The sequence below is a fragment of the Chlorocebus sabaeus genome, chromosome 20 (genome assembly GCF_047675955.1).
Source record: "Chlorocebus sabaeus isolate Y175 chromosome 20, mChlSab1.0.hap1, whole genome shotgun sequence".
Classification (NCBI taxonomy): domain Eukaryota; kingdom Metazoa; phylum Chordata; class Mammalia; order Primates; family Cercopithecidae; genus Chlorocebus; species Chlorocebus sabaeus.
The window spans coordinates 133,779,334-133,796,790 of record NC_132923.1 but is presented as its reverse complement, the minus strand read 5'-3'; the positions used below and the strand labels follow the sequence as shown (position 1 = coordinate 133,796,790).

General features: G+C 58.3%; 1 protein-coding gene and 2 long non-coding RNA genes across 5 annotated transcripts in view; 1 reads left to right on the top strand and 2 right to left on the bottom strand.

Annotated features, from left to right (window-relative positions):
- Positions 1 to 1,738: 1,738 nt before the first annotated feature.
- LOC140709308 (uncharacterized) lies at positions 1,739 to 8,360 on the bottom strand. Its single transcript, XR_012089817.1, has 2 exons — positions 7,607 to 8,360; positions 1,739 to 7,115 (listed from the first exon to the last, which is right to left on the bottom strand). It is a non-coding gene; the product is annotated as an uncharacterized lncRNA (long non-coding RNA).
- A 2,153-nt stretch (positions 8,361 to 10,513) lies between these two features.
- On the bottom strand, positions 10,514 to 15,751 carry LOC119619346 (uncharacterized). The gene is made up of 3 exons (XR_005235760.2): positions 14,641 to 15,751; positions 13,766 to 14,467; positions 10,514 to 10,941 (listed from the first exon to the last, which is right to left on the bottom strand). It is a non-coding gene; the product is annotated as an uncharacterized lncRNA (long non-coding RNA).
- PRDM16 (PR/SET domain 16) overlaps positions 15,612 to 17,457 on the top strand; it is a 364,845-nt gene continuing 362,999 nt past the window's right edge. For all 3 annotated transcript variants that reach the window (XM_007980873.3, XM_073007915.1, XM_073007914.1), the window contains exon 1: positions 15,612 to 15,712. In XM_007980873.3, the coding sequence (XP_007979064.1) occupies positions 15,676 to 15,712 (37 nt within the window). In that variant the 5' untranslated portion in view covers positions 15,612 to 15,675. The remainder of the gene's footprint in view (positions 15,713 to 17,457) is intronic.

Here is a 17,457-nt window from a genome sequence, read left to right as displayed (position 1 = left end):
GGCCGCACTCTCCTTGTCCATGTGCAGAGGGGCTCCCCTGGGCAGCAAGAGGGCTAGTCCTCTCTGGGTGGGTTGGTGCAGAGCCCACCCCAGCCTCAGACTCCCAGTGGCTAAGCAATGCCCCTGAAGCCTGCGCAGTTTCTGCACACACGAGACCCTCATCCAGTGCCCTCCAGCCCAGTTTATGAAATCCATCTTTATGGCATAGGGTGTGCGAGTGGCCCCATGGCTCTGTGCATATAATTCCTGCACCGCAAATCTCAGATGGCTAGATCTCCCTAACAAGGGGACAGAAACTCCTCCAGCCATCCTCTCATTTCTAAACACTGCCACCATTTGTTTTGAGAAAGGGCCTTGTTTTGAGGATATTTCCAAGGATCCATTCTTTCTTGAGAGCTCTGGGGTCCAGAGTGTAGCCATCCTCCCCTCGAAGCTGCCTGGAGGCTGAGGGTCAGGATCTAGTGGGGCTGGGGGCTAGGTTACTGCCCCTCCATGAGTCTCTGTAGGATCTGCAGGAGCCATGTCCCTGGCTCTCGTGGGGGACACACCCAATTTTAGGGGTGTAAGGCCAGTCACTGTCCTCAAGTACTCAGCAAAGAGCCCCCAGTCCCTCTGGTGTAGTTCTCACCCCATCCCCTGCTTCCTCATCCAATCAGGGACAAGGTGGGGACAGTGACCTAGGAGTTGCTGCAGCCCTGGAAATCCCGTGGGGCTTAAGCCTCAAACGAAAAGTGAGTAAAATCTCAACAAAAAGGCAGCATTGTCCATTACTGACTTGCTGGGGTCTTCTGAGAAGGTGCCCAGTGCACTCCTGCCGGGGATCAGGGAAAAAATCAAATCAGACCCTACATAGCTCCTGAGAGCCCCAAAGCAGGAGGGGACAGAGAAGGCAGGTCAAAGAGGATGCCTTGAACCCCCAAAGAGGCCCGTAGGCCCTGGGCAGATGAGTCAAGGGCAGCACAGAAGCAAGGCTCAGAGGGAGGGCACTGCTGGAGACAGCGTGGCAGAGGCAGAAGCAGCTGGGACTGTCCACGGAGGAACACACAAGGAAGACGTGGGCCAGCCATGTGATGCAGGTGACTCAGTCTTAAAAAGGAGGGAAATTCTGACATGTGTGACAACACGGCTGAACCTTGAGGACGTGAGACAAGTGAGATCAGCCAGTCACAAAAGGACAAATCCTGTGGGACTGCACTTCTATGAGGTCCCTGGAGTGGCCACGTCCGTAGAGACTGAAAGCAAAAAGAGGGGTGCCAGGGACTTGGGAGGGGCTATGGGAAGCGACTGGAAATGAGGGTGATGATGACCGCACAGCTGTGTGAATGTGCCCAATGCCGCTGAACTCTACACTTAAAAATGGTTACGACGTGCAATTGTATGTGGCTTGTATTTGACTTCATTTACAAACACCTAACCTGGCAGCGGTTGGGCTCTGCACTCTGCATGAAGCATGATCCTCAGCCCTACATGGAGTCAATGACCCTCTCCCTCAAACTGGTCACATCTACAGAAGGGGAGACTGAGGCCAAAACAGCTGTGACCAGCTCCAGCCCAGAGTGAGGGCATGATGGATCCAGAGTCACTCCAGAGCCTGCATACTTACTCACCTGCCCACATCTCAGGGCTGGGAGCCTGGGGCCAGACGCCTGTGCCTCTCCCGTCCAAACATGTGATGTGCTCAGAGCACATCTCCAGCTGTCCACACCCCAGGAGAAGAGAGACAAACTCAGAAATCAAATTGATATTTAGAAAATGCAGTTTATTTAATGTGATGCAGGAAGCATTCCCAACAGTGGGAATACGGGAGACTCCCAGGAGGTAGCAGTGGCTGAGCTGGTTATTGAAGGACAGATAGGATTTTCTTCTCATTTTTATTTTTATTTTTTGAGACAGGCTCTTACTCTGTCACTCAGGTTGGGGTGCAGTGGTGAGATCTTGGCTCACTGCAACCTCCACCTCCCGCACTGAAGAGTTCCTCCTGCCTCAGCCTCCTGAGGAGCTGGGACCACAGGAACATGCCACCACTACTCTGGGCTAATTTTTTGATGTTCTTGTTTTTAAACATTGTAACACTTCTACCACTAACATATAGTCAGTGGAGAAAAATTAAATGCAGAGAAACATAACAGAGAAAAAAGTTTTGATATTATCAGATCTCATCACCCAGGGAAAACCTCTGTTAATATTTCAGCTGACATTCTTAAAGGTCACCCCCATGTCTCAGGGACAAGTCAGTAAGGCGATAAGCATGCGCTTTTGTCCTTATGTTCACTGCCGATGCAACGCCCCGTTGTAGGAAACTAACAAATTTCATTTATCAGCTGTTTCTGTGGCCAGAAGCGGGTCATAGGCGAGGCTCTAGAAAGATCACTGACTGATCAGGACCCAAAGAACCCTGTGGGGTCAGAGCCCCCGTGTGTGGACACTGTGTATGGTATCAGGCCTGGACCTAAGAATGGGCATAGTCTTTCTAAAACAGCCACAAAAGCCTCTGGGTTAAGATGGCAAATTAAATACACACCCATTCAATAGCGTCCCCTCTGTAAGCCCCACTTCAACCACAATAAAGAGATTTTAAAAGACATCTACCCATAAGGGTGGGTCTCCCTTTTGAAAGCTGAATCGCTGAGGGACCTGTGGCAACTGGGTCAGAGACAAGAGAAAGTCCCGAATAGAGAGCAGGAAGGTGAGATTTTACCAGATTTATAACCAAGGGGAACCCCAACACTCAGGACTGAGTATAAGAGTACCTCTAGGGGCCGGGTACGGTGACTCATGCCTGTAATCCCAGCACTTTGGGAGACCGAGGTGGGCGGATCACCTGAGGTCAGGAGTTCAAGACCAGCCTGACCAACATGGCAAAACCCCATCTCTATTAAAAATACAAAAAATTAGCTGGGCATGGTGGTGGGCACCTGTAATCTCAGCTACTCTAGAGGCTGAGGCAGAAGAATTGTTTGAACCCAGGAGGCAGAGGCTGCAGTGAGCCAAGATTGCACCATTGTACTCGAGCCTGGGCAACAAGAGTGAAACTCTGTCAAGAGAAAGAAAAGAAAGAAAGAAAGAAAGAGAGAGAGAGAGAGAAGGAAGGAAGGAAGGAAGGAAGGAAGGAAGGAAGGAAGGAAAGAAGGAAAGAGAGAGAGAGAGAAAGAAAAGAAAGAAAGAAAGAAAGAAAGAAAGAAAGAAAGAAAGAAAGAAAGAAAGAAAGAAAGAAAGAAAGAAAGAAAGAGAAAGAAAGAAAGAGAACCTCTAGGACTTGGGGTGCAAGAGTGGCTATGATCAGGAAGGCTAGAGTGAAGGGGACCTGTCATCAAGTTAGATTCCAATCCCCTCCTTATCCTCCCTGAGCGACCAACCCTCCCTGACACCAGCAAAAGTCCAGAGGTTTATTTCCCAGAATTCAGGCAGCTGACTGCAAAGACTCCTGCCTTTAACTCCGAGTTGACTCCAAGAAGACTGGCAGCCAGACCCCTCCCTTACTCCCTTAGTAACTTCTCTGGGAATCAGGTCAGTTCCTAAAGATACTGACATCCAAGGATCAAGGATCACCACCATCCATGAGTCTCAAAGGCAATGAACCCCTCCTCTCTTACTGTCAGAACTTCCAGTCAGGTCCTCATCATGGGCAGAAAGCCAATAATCAGCAGATGCCTCAGGAAAGACAGATTGAAACAGAACAAAGCCATCTGGAGGACACACAGATCTTATGTGCAGAAGAAAGCTCATATAAATATCAAGTTCCAAAAATGAAGAAGAAACAAAACAGAGTGGAAATAACTAACAAAGTATTTCAAGAAAATTTCCCAGAGCTAATGGGCACAAGTTTTCAGTATGAAAGAACTCACAGTGGATGAAAACAGACACATTCTAGGGCACCTCATTGTGGAATATTGGACCACTTGGGACATAGAAGATTCTATAAAATTCCAAAAAGGAAAAATCACATTGCACACAAAATCTAAGGAAACAGAATCTTCCTAGACTTCTCAATAGCTGCCTGGTAGCAAGAAGATAATGGGGCAACATTATCTAAAATTCTGAACAAAAAAATCATCTCCAATCTAGAATTCCATACCCAGCTCAACTACCATTCTGGTACTGCAGAAGTCCTAAAATATTTATCTCCTATGCATCTTTTATCAGATGTTACTAGAAGATATGCTTCGTGAAAATGAGAAAGTAATCCAACAAAATATGTAGTCTGTAAAGGTCGCAGGAGATGCAAGGGAATTTCCTTAGAGAATGGCCATGGACAGGACGTAGAAGGCAGCCAATCTATATTGGCATGGGTGGCTATGGAGCCAGATGTGAGGATGGCCATCACCACTATTCTGTGGTCATCATGCTCTCATTCTCATCTAGGTGAGATGGGCTCAGATTCTTACCACCCCCAGCATGTCTTGACCCTGGACAGATGAAATCCCTATTTCCTCCCCATATTAATTTCTGGTGGCTGCTCTAACAAATTACCATAAACTTAGCGGCTTCAAATAGCACAAACTTACTAGATTTTGGTTTTGTGGGTCAGAAGTCCGAAATGGATCTCAGTGTCCTAAAGTCAGGGCATGGGCAAGGCTGCCGTCCTTGCTGGAGGCTCTAGAATCCATTTCCTTCCCTTTTTCAGCTTCTAGAGTCTGTCAGTATTCACATACATTGGCTCATGGGCCCTTCCTCTGTCTTCGGAGCCAGGACAGCCAGGGGAATCTTCCTCATATTCTCACATATCTCCTCTTCATCCTAATTCTGACTCTCCTGCCTCCCTCTTCCACTTTTAAGGATCCTTGTGATGACATTAAGGCCACCCAGATAATCCAGAATTATCTCCCTACTTTAAAATCTGCTGAGAGAGCAACTTTAATTCCATCTTCAGCCTTAATTTGTCCTCTCACTGCCACTCTACAGGGCTTTCCCCTCCTCCCCTCCTCGTCCTGCTGTACCAGCCACACTGGTCACTGGAGCCTCAGGGCCTTTGCACTGGCTGTTCCCTCTGCCCCAGTGCTGTTCTCCCAGACTCTTGGGTGACTCCCTCATTCCTCCATCATGTCACTACTTCAGTGAGGCCTTTCTTCAACAACTGATTGAAGACTGAGCTTTCACCTCTCTCCTCCTTCAGGTCCATTGCACTAGAATCATCTAACCTGGCACGCCAGACCCACATGTATTTGGCTTATTGCTGCCTTCCCCATCAAAACATGACCTTGATGGGTGCAGCGTCTGTCTCCATCACTGCTGCAGCCTCAGGGCCTATGGCTGTCCCTGGCACATAGTAAGCACGCAGTGAATGTGTGTTGCTTGAACAAATGAAAACCTCACACTGCAGCCTCCTGGACACCTGTCCCTATTAGTCAGCCCGACTTCCCACTGGCTTCCAGCTAATGATCTCCTGTCAATGCCTGGAGGGCCGAAGCTGGACTCTGGTGTGGCCCATCTGTTCCCAGTGCCTTCACTGGCCCAGGGTACTACTGCCTCTACTTCTACAGCCAGGCAACCACTAATCTGTCTTCAGTCTCTACAGATTGGCCCATCCTGGACATCTCATATAAATGGAATCACACAATGTGTGACCTTTTATGACTGACTTCTTTCATGGAGCATCATGTTTTCCAGGTTCATTCATGTTGTAGCAAGTGTCAGCTCTTCACTCCTTTTCATGGCAACATAGTATTCCATTGCATGGATATGCCACATCTTATTTATCCACGCGTGCTGATTTTAATGCTCCTCACTCATTTCAACTCGGTGAAGCTTCTGCAGATGCGTTACTCTGCAGCGAGATTCATTCTAGGCTCTGGGAGACCTGGGAGGACCATAAACTTCTGCTGTGTCCTGCAAACATTCTTAGGGAAGGTTTAACAGTCTTTTCATCTCAGACTTACGGTTCAACAGCAAAGGCTTTAAAAGCAGTCTATGGAGTTAAAACCATTTTCACCATTTGGCTCTGTGGACTGGCCCAGGGAGAAACCTTTCTGATGTTCTGGGCCAAGCTGAGAAAAGATAGCAGCAAGGATGACCGAACGGGTTTTTCGTATTTAGCAAAAAGCACACCCACCAAAGAAAAATCACTGAACACGGCTTTGATTGGGAAGGCAGCCTTCAATGAATGACATCATTCCAAGAACATAAATCTTAGTTTGTAAGATTTATTTATGTTAAAAAATCCACATATGATGCTGGGTTTTCAATGGCTTTGTTTAAGTGAGAGCTTTTCCTTTTTAGTGAAAGTTGGAGCGATGATAAACAGCTCCAGCTGTAAAAATGAAAGGCGGAGGTGAAGCTGAGGTGATTATTACAGAAAAATGCTGAGTGGGGAGGGGTATTTGGCCCTTCCATCCTCTAAAATGAAAATTACCCTCTGCCACAATGTGCCATGAACAATTACCTGCTGTTTATTAATTAACCTCTTTTAAAAGCACCACATTTCTACAAGAAACTGTTATTTCTCTAATGTGAAAACTGGCTTATTCGTGTTTATTAGAACAACTATGTCCCATGTGGTCCAGGCTTAGTGCACACTTAACTGACACGCATTTTTTTTAATGGCACATTTGATGATTCGAAATACCTTCCTAGAAGAAGCCCAGACACTCAGCACGACTTGCTTGGCGTGTTAGTCCTAAACTGAGCCCCTAAAGCCCCTGGCTGGAGCATGGGGCCTCTCCCTGACAGCAGCCGCCACAGCACAGCCCTGGAGAGCTGCTCCAAGAGTGGGTGCTGGGAAAGAAGGGGGCTCAGGACTTACCAGTGAGAGGCAGACTCAGGAAATACAGACTCCAGTGCCTGAGTCTTCCTGGACCCTGGCAAGTAAGTGTATTGGTCATTGTCAGAAGGACACGGGTGACCAATAGGCCAGAGCGCCCTCTGGGTGGCATCGCTGTAGTGGGGCTCTTGTGGTGCTCACACTCCCAGCACCATAAGAGCCCCAGGAAAGGGTCCCAGGCAGAGATCTCTTCTCAGAGGCACCTCTGCCACCCTGCACACCCCGGAGAGCTCTATCCCTGCAGGGTAAGTCACCTGGGGCTTTGTGGTCAGGGAGCTCTTCCTCTGAGTACTGCTTCTGCCTCTAAGGACAGGTCCTTGCCTAGGTTGCTGAAGTCTCTGAGCATCAGTCTTCCCATCTGTAAGGTGGGCACAATCACAGCACCCAGCTCACAGAACTGGGAAGGCCACACAGCCCACAGTGGCAGCCCAGGGGTGGGAAGTGAGCAGCACAATGCCTAGCACCCTGCCTGGCGCGGCACTCAGGCCAGGGAGCCTGTGGGTGGACCAGCTTCTCTCCTAGAACTCTCGCTCTGCCAGGGTCCCCACCCCTGCTCCCCATCCTGCTGGGGACCCCAGAACAAGCCAGCTTCCTTTTCCAAACACAGTGCAAGGGGCCTGGGCAGCTCTTCACTGCCGTGTCCTCGTCATATGGTGCTGGCATTGGCTAACTGAACACAGGGCAGCCCTCTGAGACCTGACGGATTATGGAGGTTACAGAGGGGTATCTTGGCCTCAGGCACTCAGCACAGTCCCCGCCCCAGGCTGCTGCCTCCACACCATGACGTCCTCATCTCCCTGGGTCTTCCCCTGGGCTGAAACCGCCTGTGGAAAACCCAGGGAAACCTACTCGTTCAGCTCTCTCCAATCACTCAGTTGTGACTCATCCATTCTTTCACTGAGGACAGAGCACAGCCCAGCCTTGGGTCAGGTGCTGGAGCTTTGGGTAAAATGCCTTGGAAGTTCCAGGTCTGATGGAGGAGACACCCTCCTGTAGATCTGATGGAGGAGACACCCTAACTCATATCATAGACTCGAAGCTCCAGGAGCACTGAGCCTTACAGCACCTCCTGCGTGGTGTGAGGGAAGGAAGGAATGAGTGAATGGAAGGAAGTGTGGGCTTCAGTTGCCAGGAGACCAGCTGGCCCTGAGACACCTCCACCCGACTGGCAGCACCAGGGCAGGACAAGGTCAGGAGGGCGGGGCTTGACTGAGAGCTCAGGGGCCCCTGAGCCAGTTAAGGCCTTTGTGGATGAGTGGAGCAGGTGGCTCCTGGGGCACCTGTCCTCACTCCTGGCCCCAACTTGCTCTCTCTGTGTCCAGCCACGAGGTGGTTACCTTCTAGGGCTCCAGTTCAGAGCCTCTGGGAGTAGCCCTGGGTTGTGGGAGAGGAAGTGCAAGAGGCAGGTGGGAGGAAGAAAGGCCCCGCAGGGCTCCGGGAACTGCAAGCCACTCACCTGGGTGCAGCCGCCCCACGACGGGGCCAGGCTCTGCCGCCACCTGTTGTACGTTGGGAAATTGGACTCCCAGGAAGCTGGAGGGGCTGCCCAAGGGTCCCAGGAGACAGGAGGCAGAAGCTGAGCTTGAGTTCCTCCTGTCTCCCCGCTCCCCCAGCTGTCTATAGGCCCTGGGGTCCCAGCAATGAAGGGTGGAGAGGGGAGGGAGGCTGATGGTGTGGGAGGGGTGGATCACTCTGTCTCACCTCAGTAGAAGCCCTCCCCTCTTCCCTTCTGCAGCCTATGGGAGCTGCCCTGGGTGTTCCCCTTGTAATTCCACTGAAGTCATGGGGGAAGGGCTGCTGAAGGCTGGACCTGCCCTCTTCACCCAGGGCAGGCCCCACCTAGGTCCTCAAACAGGTGACCTGTGGGGGCTGCAGGCGGCATATTGTGCACACAGGGGTGTCCCTGCCACTCAGGGCCCCTGCCTTGATGAGGAGGCCCAGGGACACAAAGTGTGGGGGTGAGGGCGCCCCACAGCGCAGCACCGGGTGAGGAGACCAGAGTTCCTGAGTTACCTGTGCCTGGCTGCTCTCTCCAGCCCCGGGGGCATGGACGCAGGCAGCCCTTTCCCAGGAGGACGCCCGAGTGATTCCATCACCTTCGGGTCACTCTACAGAATTGGTCATTTTTTCCCTGCCTGGGGCGATCCTGGTGTCTGCTCTATTCTTGCCGGCTCTTTGAGCTGTGTCTCCACCGCCACCACCACTACAGTTACTGGTTTAGTAGAAAGCAAAGCTCGCAGGGGTAGACCCTTGGGTGTCCCCCCCGGCCACCGCACTCCGCTCCCGTCCTTCCCCGTAGGTCCTGCCCCAGGAGGTAGGAGGCCCAGAGGCGAGAAGGTATGCTCAGACCACGGCCCCCTGCTTCCCCCACCCCACCTCCTCCTTCTACACCCAGAAAGGTAGTTTGTGTCAGACCCGGAAGCCTCAGCTCCCCAGGCCATGCTGCGGGGCCCGCCCAGATGTGTGGGAACGCGGCCCACCGGTACTAAAAGACCTACGTCCTTAGAAGTGGGTGCGGGGACGGCGTATTCCCTCCCGCGAGGTTCGTTGTATCTAGGGGGGCCTGGGTCTCCAGTCCTCCCCCACCCGCTTTCCCCGCAGGCCCTGTCCCCCACCCCCAGCAGCCCAAGCGCCCCTGGCAGCCCCTGCCTTCTCCCCAAATCCCCTCCGCCCTCCGCAGGATCTGGGGTGCTGGATGATGCCATCTCAGGTTCGAGTCTGCGCGAAACCTCCGGGTTTCCGGAGACCCAAAGGGACCTGAGAGGAAAGCCCAGGGCGGGCCAGATTCTGCGGTGGGGGTGGGAGGAGAGCGATCCCGGGGACGGCGGAGCCGGCCCTCGCCCCTCCTCCACCCAGCGGGCGAAGAGAGTTCCGGGAAGGCCGGGGGAAGGGGAGCGAGGGGAGGAGACAGGGATCGGCAGGGCGATCCCTTGGGGCGATCCCTGCCTCGCAAGCCTTTGACCCCCGCCCAGCAAACGAGGCCCACGGGGTGGGCGACCATGGGCCTCCACCTGGCGGCTTCCACCCAGCCATTCTCTCCAGCCAGCCCTGCAATAAACTCCCGGAGGAGCACAGGCGCGCCTGGTCCCATTTCACAGACGGGGAAACTGAGGCGTAGAGAAGAAACCCACCGCAGCTCGTCTCCACGGTTTCACCTGTGGGGTATTAATCTCTCAGGATCAAAGGCAAAATTTGGTTTTCAAGCTAAGAGGGCCGGCAGTGTGGGGCAGGGCGCTCTGCGGAGAGACGGCCGGAGGGGGCCTTGCAAGCCGAATATGGATTCGGCGCGAGCCGATGCGGGGAACTGGCTTGGTCACCCCGCCGCCGGCCCGTGTCCCTGGCTCTGGGCGTTTGGGGACGCGGAAGGCGGGCTCCCACCTGGCGACTCCCGGAATGCGGCCATCAGGCCCGGAAGGCTACGAGACTCGCCATTTTCGTTGCTGCCAGGGCCCCGCCCGCGCGCGGCCGAACTGGGATCTGAAGGCAGAGGCAGCGTCTACGCGAGCAGGGTTCTGGAGCGGTCCCTCTGCCACCTTCCCGCGCGCAGTTCCGCGCGAGCCGCAGGACGCGGGCGCTGTGGGTAACGAAGTTGCTGCCGGTGTGCGCAGACCGGCGGCCCCGGGGTTGCGGCGGCAGGAAGGGACCGCCACTCCACCGCTGCGGGTACGCGTGAACACACGGCTGAAGGTCACACGCAGCGCATCCAGGCAACGACATTCGTTGGCGGATTTTTAAAGGTTCTGAGATCAAGACGGAAAGCGTGGGAAACCGATTCCGTTTATTGCCCCCAGCGGCGGGGGAGCTCCCGGTTGCAGACACCCAGCGACTCGACCACTGCAGCGTCCCGGCCCAGTAAGGGCCGCACACGAGTAGGAGTCGTTGGGGGCTTCCTGCACCTTCTCAGTGAGCCCGGTTGGGCCTGGATTAGGCTCCCTCCTGGGCCCAACGGGAGATCAAGGGAGTTCAGGTTCACAGTCTCAATCTCTTAAAACAAAACAAAACAAAAAACTCCGAATTGGGCCGTTGAAGTGCCCACGGGGCATCCAGATACTCCCGACATCTGCGCAGGAGAGCGGGGCACCCTGGTGGGGATGCCAGGACACAAAGCCGGGCAGAGGGGTTCCACTGGAGTGGCCACAGCATCGTGCCTGCTGATGGCAAGCCGGTCCCCGGAAGCTGCCCATCTGCAAGGGACAAGGATCCTCTTGCAATCAAAATAAGTCAGTTTCCACACATCTGGGGTTTGTTCGAAATCAGCGACGTGGCTCACATTCCTGGGAAGTCCACTCCTCCCGGCTACCCACTCTGGGACCTGGAATTGGGTATCGGCTTTGGGATACATTTGAGTGCAGGGGACGGAACCTTGCCACCACTGGGCCAGAACTGGGACCTGTGTCGTGTCCTCTCCAAGTATTCCAGGGCGCAGGAAGGCTTCCCAGGCCTCGGGTGAGAAGAAGGTTCAAAGGGACCCAGAAATATTGACCCCAGGGTCTGGGGGGGATTCCTATGACCCCAGTGTGCAGCTGAGGCACAATGCTGGAGGAAGCACCCACTTCGGGTCATTTCAGAGGCCTGAATAGGGAAGAAATGGCCTTTTCGATGACTTGTGTCTCCCACCCACCCCCACCATTCTAGACCAAATGCAGGCTCCTTCCAGCGTTCAGCCCCCATTGAGACCCTGCGAGGTACGGGGTCCAAGCAGCCCTCCTCCGTGTTCCCCTCTGTCTAGTGGGAGCCAAGTCAGCCATCCCCAAGGGCCCCTGTGGTCTCCTGCCTCCTGCTGCCCAAGTCTGGGAGACATTTCCACCAAGTGTGGGGCAGGAGAACATGCCCAGAGAGTGAGAGCCTCATCCTGGCCTGACTCAGTGGCCCAGATATTGGGGGTGGGGTGAGTGCTGGCCGTCTGGATCCCACCTGGGGCATTTCCAATCTCCCAGGAAAGCCCGTTGGTAAACCAGAGGCTATGTGCTTCCTTGCTACCTGGAGGAACAAGGTGGGGGTGTGGAGTGAGTAAAACCTTGACTTGGAATTCAATAGAGCCTGAGGCCAAGTATCTGAAAACCCATGGGCAAGTTCAAACCCCACAGAGGAGCAGGAGGGAAAGGGGTGAGAAGCTGGGGAGGTCAGTCCATCTTGCAAGGTGCCATGCCCACCTCCCGTCCTGCACACACAGCCCAAAGCAGGGCTCTCTGGGGCCTGAGGGGCTGGAGGTGGGGGCAGCTGGGGCAGCTATGATCCTGCCAGTTGGCATGGGGCACAAGACCTGGCCAAGCGAAGGGGCCCTCTAGCCCTAGAATGCATTTGTAGATTCAGGGAGTGCAGGGCGGGCCGACATGGTAGTTCTGCTACTCAATGGGCTTCTGGGGAACCCCTGGGGCTTGGGGCCCTCCTACTCGCTGTCTAATAAGATGCTTCCTCCAGCACTGCAGGACCAGCATTTCTGGCTCTCAAGCCTGGCCTTTTCTCTAAGGAATTAACCCGGTCATGGATCTCCAGCCGCTAGAAACACTGGGAGCCTGCAGGGCGCATGGGGAAATCGAGTTTCCATGGACTCCCTCTCTGCCCGGACCCCAGCAGAAGTAGGTGGTTAGCTAACCTCCAAGACCCCAGCTATAAGATTGGTTGTGGAACTCGACAGCAGCGTGCAGTTGTCCAGTGTAGGAGCCTCTTTGTGGTCACCCCACACTCACTGTCCTTGGACAACTCAAGGAGGTCAGTGGGAATGTGTTCACAGCACTCACACTGCCAGCACAGGGGCCCCAGGGCCTGGCGTCAGCCCCAAGGCTCTGCAGACCTAGACTTGGTTTGAAAATTGCCCTTAAAAGTTTTAATACCAACCTTTTCCCCACTGGGCCTCCACTTGCCCTACCTGTTCCCCAAGCCCCCCAAAGCCCTTGCCAGGCAGGAACACAGAACTGGGCCCCAGGGAGGACCTGCATGTCATCTTCCCTGCTTCACTCTTTTTCCTCATGGGACTCCTCAATCCTGACCTGCACTCCGCTTCTAAGTCTGGCCACGCGGGGGCAGGGCCTGGCCAGGCCAGGATGCAACCTCGGCCAGGGCCCTGGCCTTGGGGACAGCCTGCCTGGGCTTCCCGAGCAGGCTGGGGAGACACTGACCCACCGGAGCCAGGGCTGCATCAGTGCCTTGCGGGTAGGCAGCCCAGCTTCTCCCTGGCCAGGCTTGACCGGCAGCTACCCCTCCGCAGGCAGATCCGTGACCTCATCCCTACCCAACAGCCTGGAGGAGGGCAGGGGCCAGATGGCACAGACCAGCTTGCTCCCATACCTCCTGCCCTTCTTCCCTAGGTGCTGGCAACAGTGCCAGGGATGGCGGTCCTGTCCTAGCCTGGTCAGGGTTCTGAGAATCACCTCCTGAGCTGGAAGAGGAGGCATGGAAAGGACCGGAGAGAACTGGGGCACCCCTACAAGAAGGCCAGGACTACACAACCTTGGCATCTGTTGGCTACCTCCAGGCCACAGGCAAAGGAGGCCTTTGCTGGGCTGCAGGGTAAGGGTGGGGAAGGGACCCTCTCTGCAGGTGGGAGTGCTTTGCAGGCACTATAGTAACTTCCCCAGGCCTCCGCCCAAACCTGCGGAGGCTTCAGGCAGGAGCAAGGGGGAGCTGGGTGCAGAGATGCGGGAGTGACCTTGAGTCCTTTCTGGCCAGCAGCTCCAGCCAGGTTGGGCCTACCATCGGGAGTCTGCCCTTGGTAGGGTGTAGGCAGGACAGCGCCTGTGTTCTTGGGCTCCAGCACCTCCCGCCCACTCGGGTGAGCAGGTTCAGAACCGGCCTTGGCCGTCCAGAGCTGCAGCAGTGCCCTAGTCTGCTATGCTGATCAAGATCTCCAGAGCTGGGCCTGTAAATTGAGCCGTTCTGTGCCCTAGCCCCTGTTGAAAGATGGTCAGGGTGTGGGGAGGGTGGGTAAAGGGGTCGATAGACCCTCAGAAGGATGGCAGGGAATGCGGCTGTGCCATTGCTCATGGCCCTTCCCTGGGCAACACTCACCTGGTGCCAGAAACAGCAGAGGTAGCGGCCAGTGAGCGCTTCTTCCATCCAGGGTTCGGGCGGCGAGCTGGCTGCAAGACTGGGCACCCTGGAGCCATGGGAGCCGTATCTGGGTTCAAATCTGAGCAAGGAAGTGGTGCCGACTGCGGAGGATCCAAGGCAGAAGGCCCAGCGCATCGCCGCCGCCGGCTCCCGCCCAGCCCCGCTCCGCTGGGCTTTCCCTCTGGGGTAGCGCCGGCCGCACGCCCTTCCCCATCTGGGGCGCCTCTGCTAGGACACCGGGGTCTGGGATTTCTCAGGGCTGCTGCGTTTCACCTCCTTTAACGCGGAGGCGCGGAGTTCCACGTGTGGGTCTCAGTGAAGCCGCCACAGGTCTCATTACACAACAAAGGGCAGGGAGGGCACGGCCAGGAGCCTCGCGGGGCGGCGGAGAGACCCCACATCGCGGGCGCGACCCCTGCCTCAGGCTCAGGCTGACTCTGCGGCAGCTCCAAGTCCTGTTGCCGGGCAGGACCTCAGTGCTCCAGAAGGGTGCAGGGGAGCAACCCGGCCAGGGCAGCGCCTCGGTTTCCTTCCAATTCATTCTCGATTCCCAGATACTCAGATGAGAAATCCGCACTCGGACCGTCCGGTTCCTGGGCAGGGGCCACCCTGCCTGCGCTTAGCCCGGCCCCTCCGCCGCAGCGACTCGGAGTTTGGGGGCTGCAGGGGAAGAGGAAGCGTCTGGTCGACTCCTGTCTGCGCTGTTCCACCTGCGCCGCCGGCCCTTCCGTCCCCTACGCACCTGGGCCCGGAGAGGCCAGAGGGGAGTGTCCCCAGAGGCCCAGGTCCCCGAAGGTGGCCCAGCACGGGCGCTCGCGCAGCCGAGTACTCACCTGGGGGGTGCGGCGGCAGGAGCGCGCGGGCGGAGAGGTGCGGGCGCCCTGGGACAACCAGCCGAGGACGCCTGGTGTTTGGACGGCCGCCCCCGCGCTGTCCCCCCTTGCGAGGCGTGCTGGCCTCCGCGGCCTCGCGAGGGACCGAGGGCGGCGGGTCCCAGTGCCGCCCGCCGGCCTGGGCAGTGGCGGAGCGCAGAGCTGGCGGCGCCTCCGCTGTTGTTTTTGAGCCGCGAAGCCCGAAGCAGCAGCCGTTGGGTGGGGGCGAAGGGGAGGAGGCGGGGGCCGGGAGGCCCGAGGGGGGCGGCGGGGCCCGGAGGGGCTTCGGAGGAGCCGGGTTCTGGCGCGCGAGCCCCGACGCCCCCTCCAGCGCCCCGCGGGGCGGGGACGGGGGCCGAGGGGAGAGTGCAGGAGAAAAGCGGGCCGGGGCGACTAGGAACGCAAAGCTTTTTAATTAGTAATAAAACGCTGTAAAATGGAGCAAAACCAGCCCGGACCCGCGTCCGAACTATCGGCGCGTGTGCCCCGAGATCCAAGGAAGTCGTGTGGAAACCCGCAGCCGCCGCCCCATCTTCGGCCCCGGCTGGGGCGGGAGCAGCAGCGCGACGCGCCGCGACGCAGGGGCAGGGTGGGGGGATAGTCACCTCGCCTCCGGGGCCACCTGGGTCCTTTTAAAGTGTCCGGGGTGCGGGCCCCGGGCGGGAGCGCCGAGCACGGAATGTTTTCTTAAAGGGCCAGTTCCGAGCTGCGCTGAAAAGGGGGGGGAGAGGGGGGAGAGATAAGTGAGACGAAGACCGAGAAGGCCGAGGAGAGCCCCCCAATCCCGCGCCGAGGCGGCGGCGGCGGCGGCGGCGGCGCGACGATGAGGATGATGAATACATTGCAAAGTTTTTTTGGCCCCGGCGAGGGGTGTCAGATTGAGTGCTCTGTGCGCATGTGCGAAGGTGTCCAAACTGACAATGCTGGGGAGATGAAGATAGTGTGTGGCTGCTTCTGGACTCAAGGAGGAGGAGAGAGATTCCGCGAGCCGACACCATGCGATCCAAGGCGAGGGCGAGGAAGCTAGCCAAAAGTAAGTCTCCCGCGCTCTGCCGCGCCGCGCCGCCGGGGCCCGGGCCGCCGGGCCGGGGCGCCCGGGCCAGGGGTGCGCGTCGGGGCGCGGCCGGCGCGCCTGCGGCTCCGGGCCCCCGGCTCGGCCGCGCGGCCCGGGGGGCTGCTCCGCCTCTCGCACTCCGGGGCGACCGGGCTCGGCGCGGAGGCTCGGGGCGCCCGGGCCGCGCGCTCCCCGAAGGCGCCGGCCCCCTCCCCGCCGAACCCCCTCCCCCCCCACCAGTGTCAGGCGCTCGGGCCCGGGAACCCGAGGCGCGCGGTGGGGGCCGGGGAGGGGGGCGGAGGGGGAGGGCCGGGGGTGGAGGGGAGCGAAAAGTGAAAGTTAGCGAAAAGTTGACGAAAGGGGAGAGCAACTTTTTCCTCCCCGCTCGCTCTCTCCCTCTCTCTCTCCGAGTGGCTCTCAGTCCTGGTCAAATCATATTCCGGGCTTTTGAAATAGTGGGCGCTAGAGCACCGCCTTTGGCGTCCGCCAGCCGGGCGCAGAGGAGGGAGACCCCGAGCCAGGGAGGGGCGGAGGAGGGGGCGCGGGCCGGCGCCCACCCGGCTCCGCGGGCGCAGGGGCAGGGGTAGCAACGGCGGGACAGCCGCAGCCACTTGGGGAGCAAAATGGAGACTTTTGCCTAGGCTGGGAACTGTGGTCGTGAAGTTTATCCCCCGGCGGTGCCCCGCGTGGTGGAGGGCGCTCCTCTGGGACGCCGGCAGCCTGCGCGGGCCGCCCGGGCGACCGTGCCTCCGACAGGAGGGTCCCCACCAGGCGACCTCCCGACCCACCGCTGCGGCCCTTGGGCCCGCGCGGACCCCTCTGTACCCGCTTGCCTGGCACAGCCGGGCCCGGCGGGGACAGAGCTGCCCCGGCCAGACTGCCTGGTCCTCGGTCTTACTTTCTCTTTCGCTCCGTCTCGGCCGAGCCCCGGGCTCCGCGCGTCCCGCCTGCCGCCAGCCGGTCCTTGCCGCGGGCCGGTTGCTCCAGCCACCCGCGCCCTCGCCCGCCACTGCGCCTCCGAGCAGCCCGCGCGCACCCCGCAGCCCCGGCCGCCGGCGCCATCCGCGGTGAGGCCGGCGGGCAGGTGAGGACGGGCGGCGCCGCGGCCCGAGCAGCGCGGCTCCCGCAGCCCCGCCGAAGCCCCGGCTGCAGCGAAGCGGCCAGTGCCGCGCGGAGCGGAATCGGCGCCGCCTGCTCCCGCCGCCGCCCCCTCCTCTGCAGGCCGCCCGCCCGCCCACCCGCGGAAGAGGCGTCCGGGCCGCTCCCCTCGAGGTCCCCGCCCGACCCACGCCGTTCCGTTCGCGCCTCCGGGGCCGGGTCCCGCCAGGTCGGCCTCGCAGCTCCCGGGGCCGAGCCCCCAAGCGTGAGCCGGGTGGGCGCGGGACTCGCGGAGGTTTTCCGAACTCCGCTCCCTCGGCTTGAGACCCGCCCGGCTAGTCCCAACAGCGGCCCGGCTGCCGTAGGCCCCGCGCTCTGTGCGCCAGGGAAAAGCAGCTCCCGAGTTATGCCGGACGCCCCTGCGCTCCGCCGTCAGCCGTTCCCGGCCCCTCGGTGAGGCGCCCCCTTCCCGCCGCGCTCTGCTGCCGGGTGCCCTTGGCCTCGGCCTCTCGTGACCTCTGACCCCTCTTGGTGCGAACAAGGCCGGGCGTTTCGCCGCCGACGCGAAGGGGCTGTCTGTGCGCGGCGTTGCGGGCCCTCCGCGCGTGGGGTGTACGTGTGCGTGT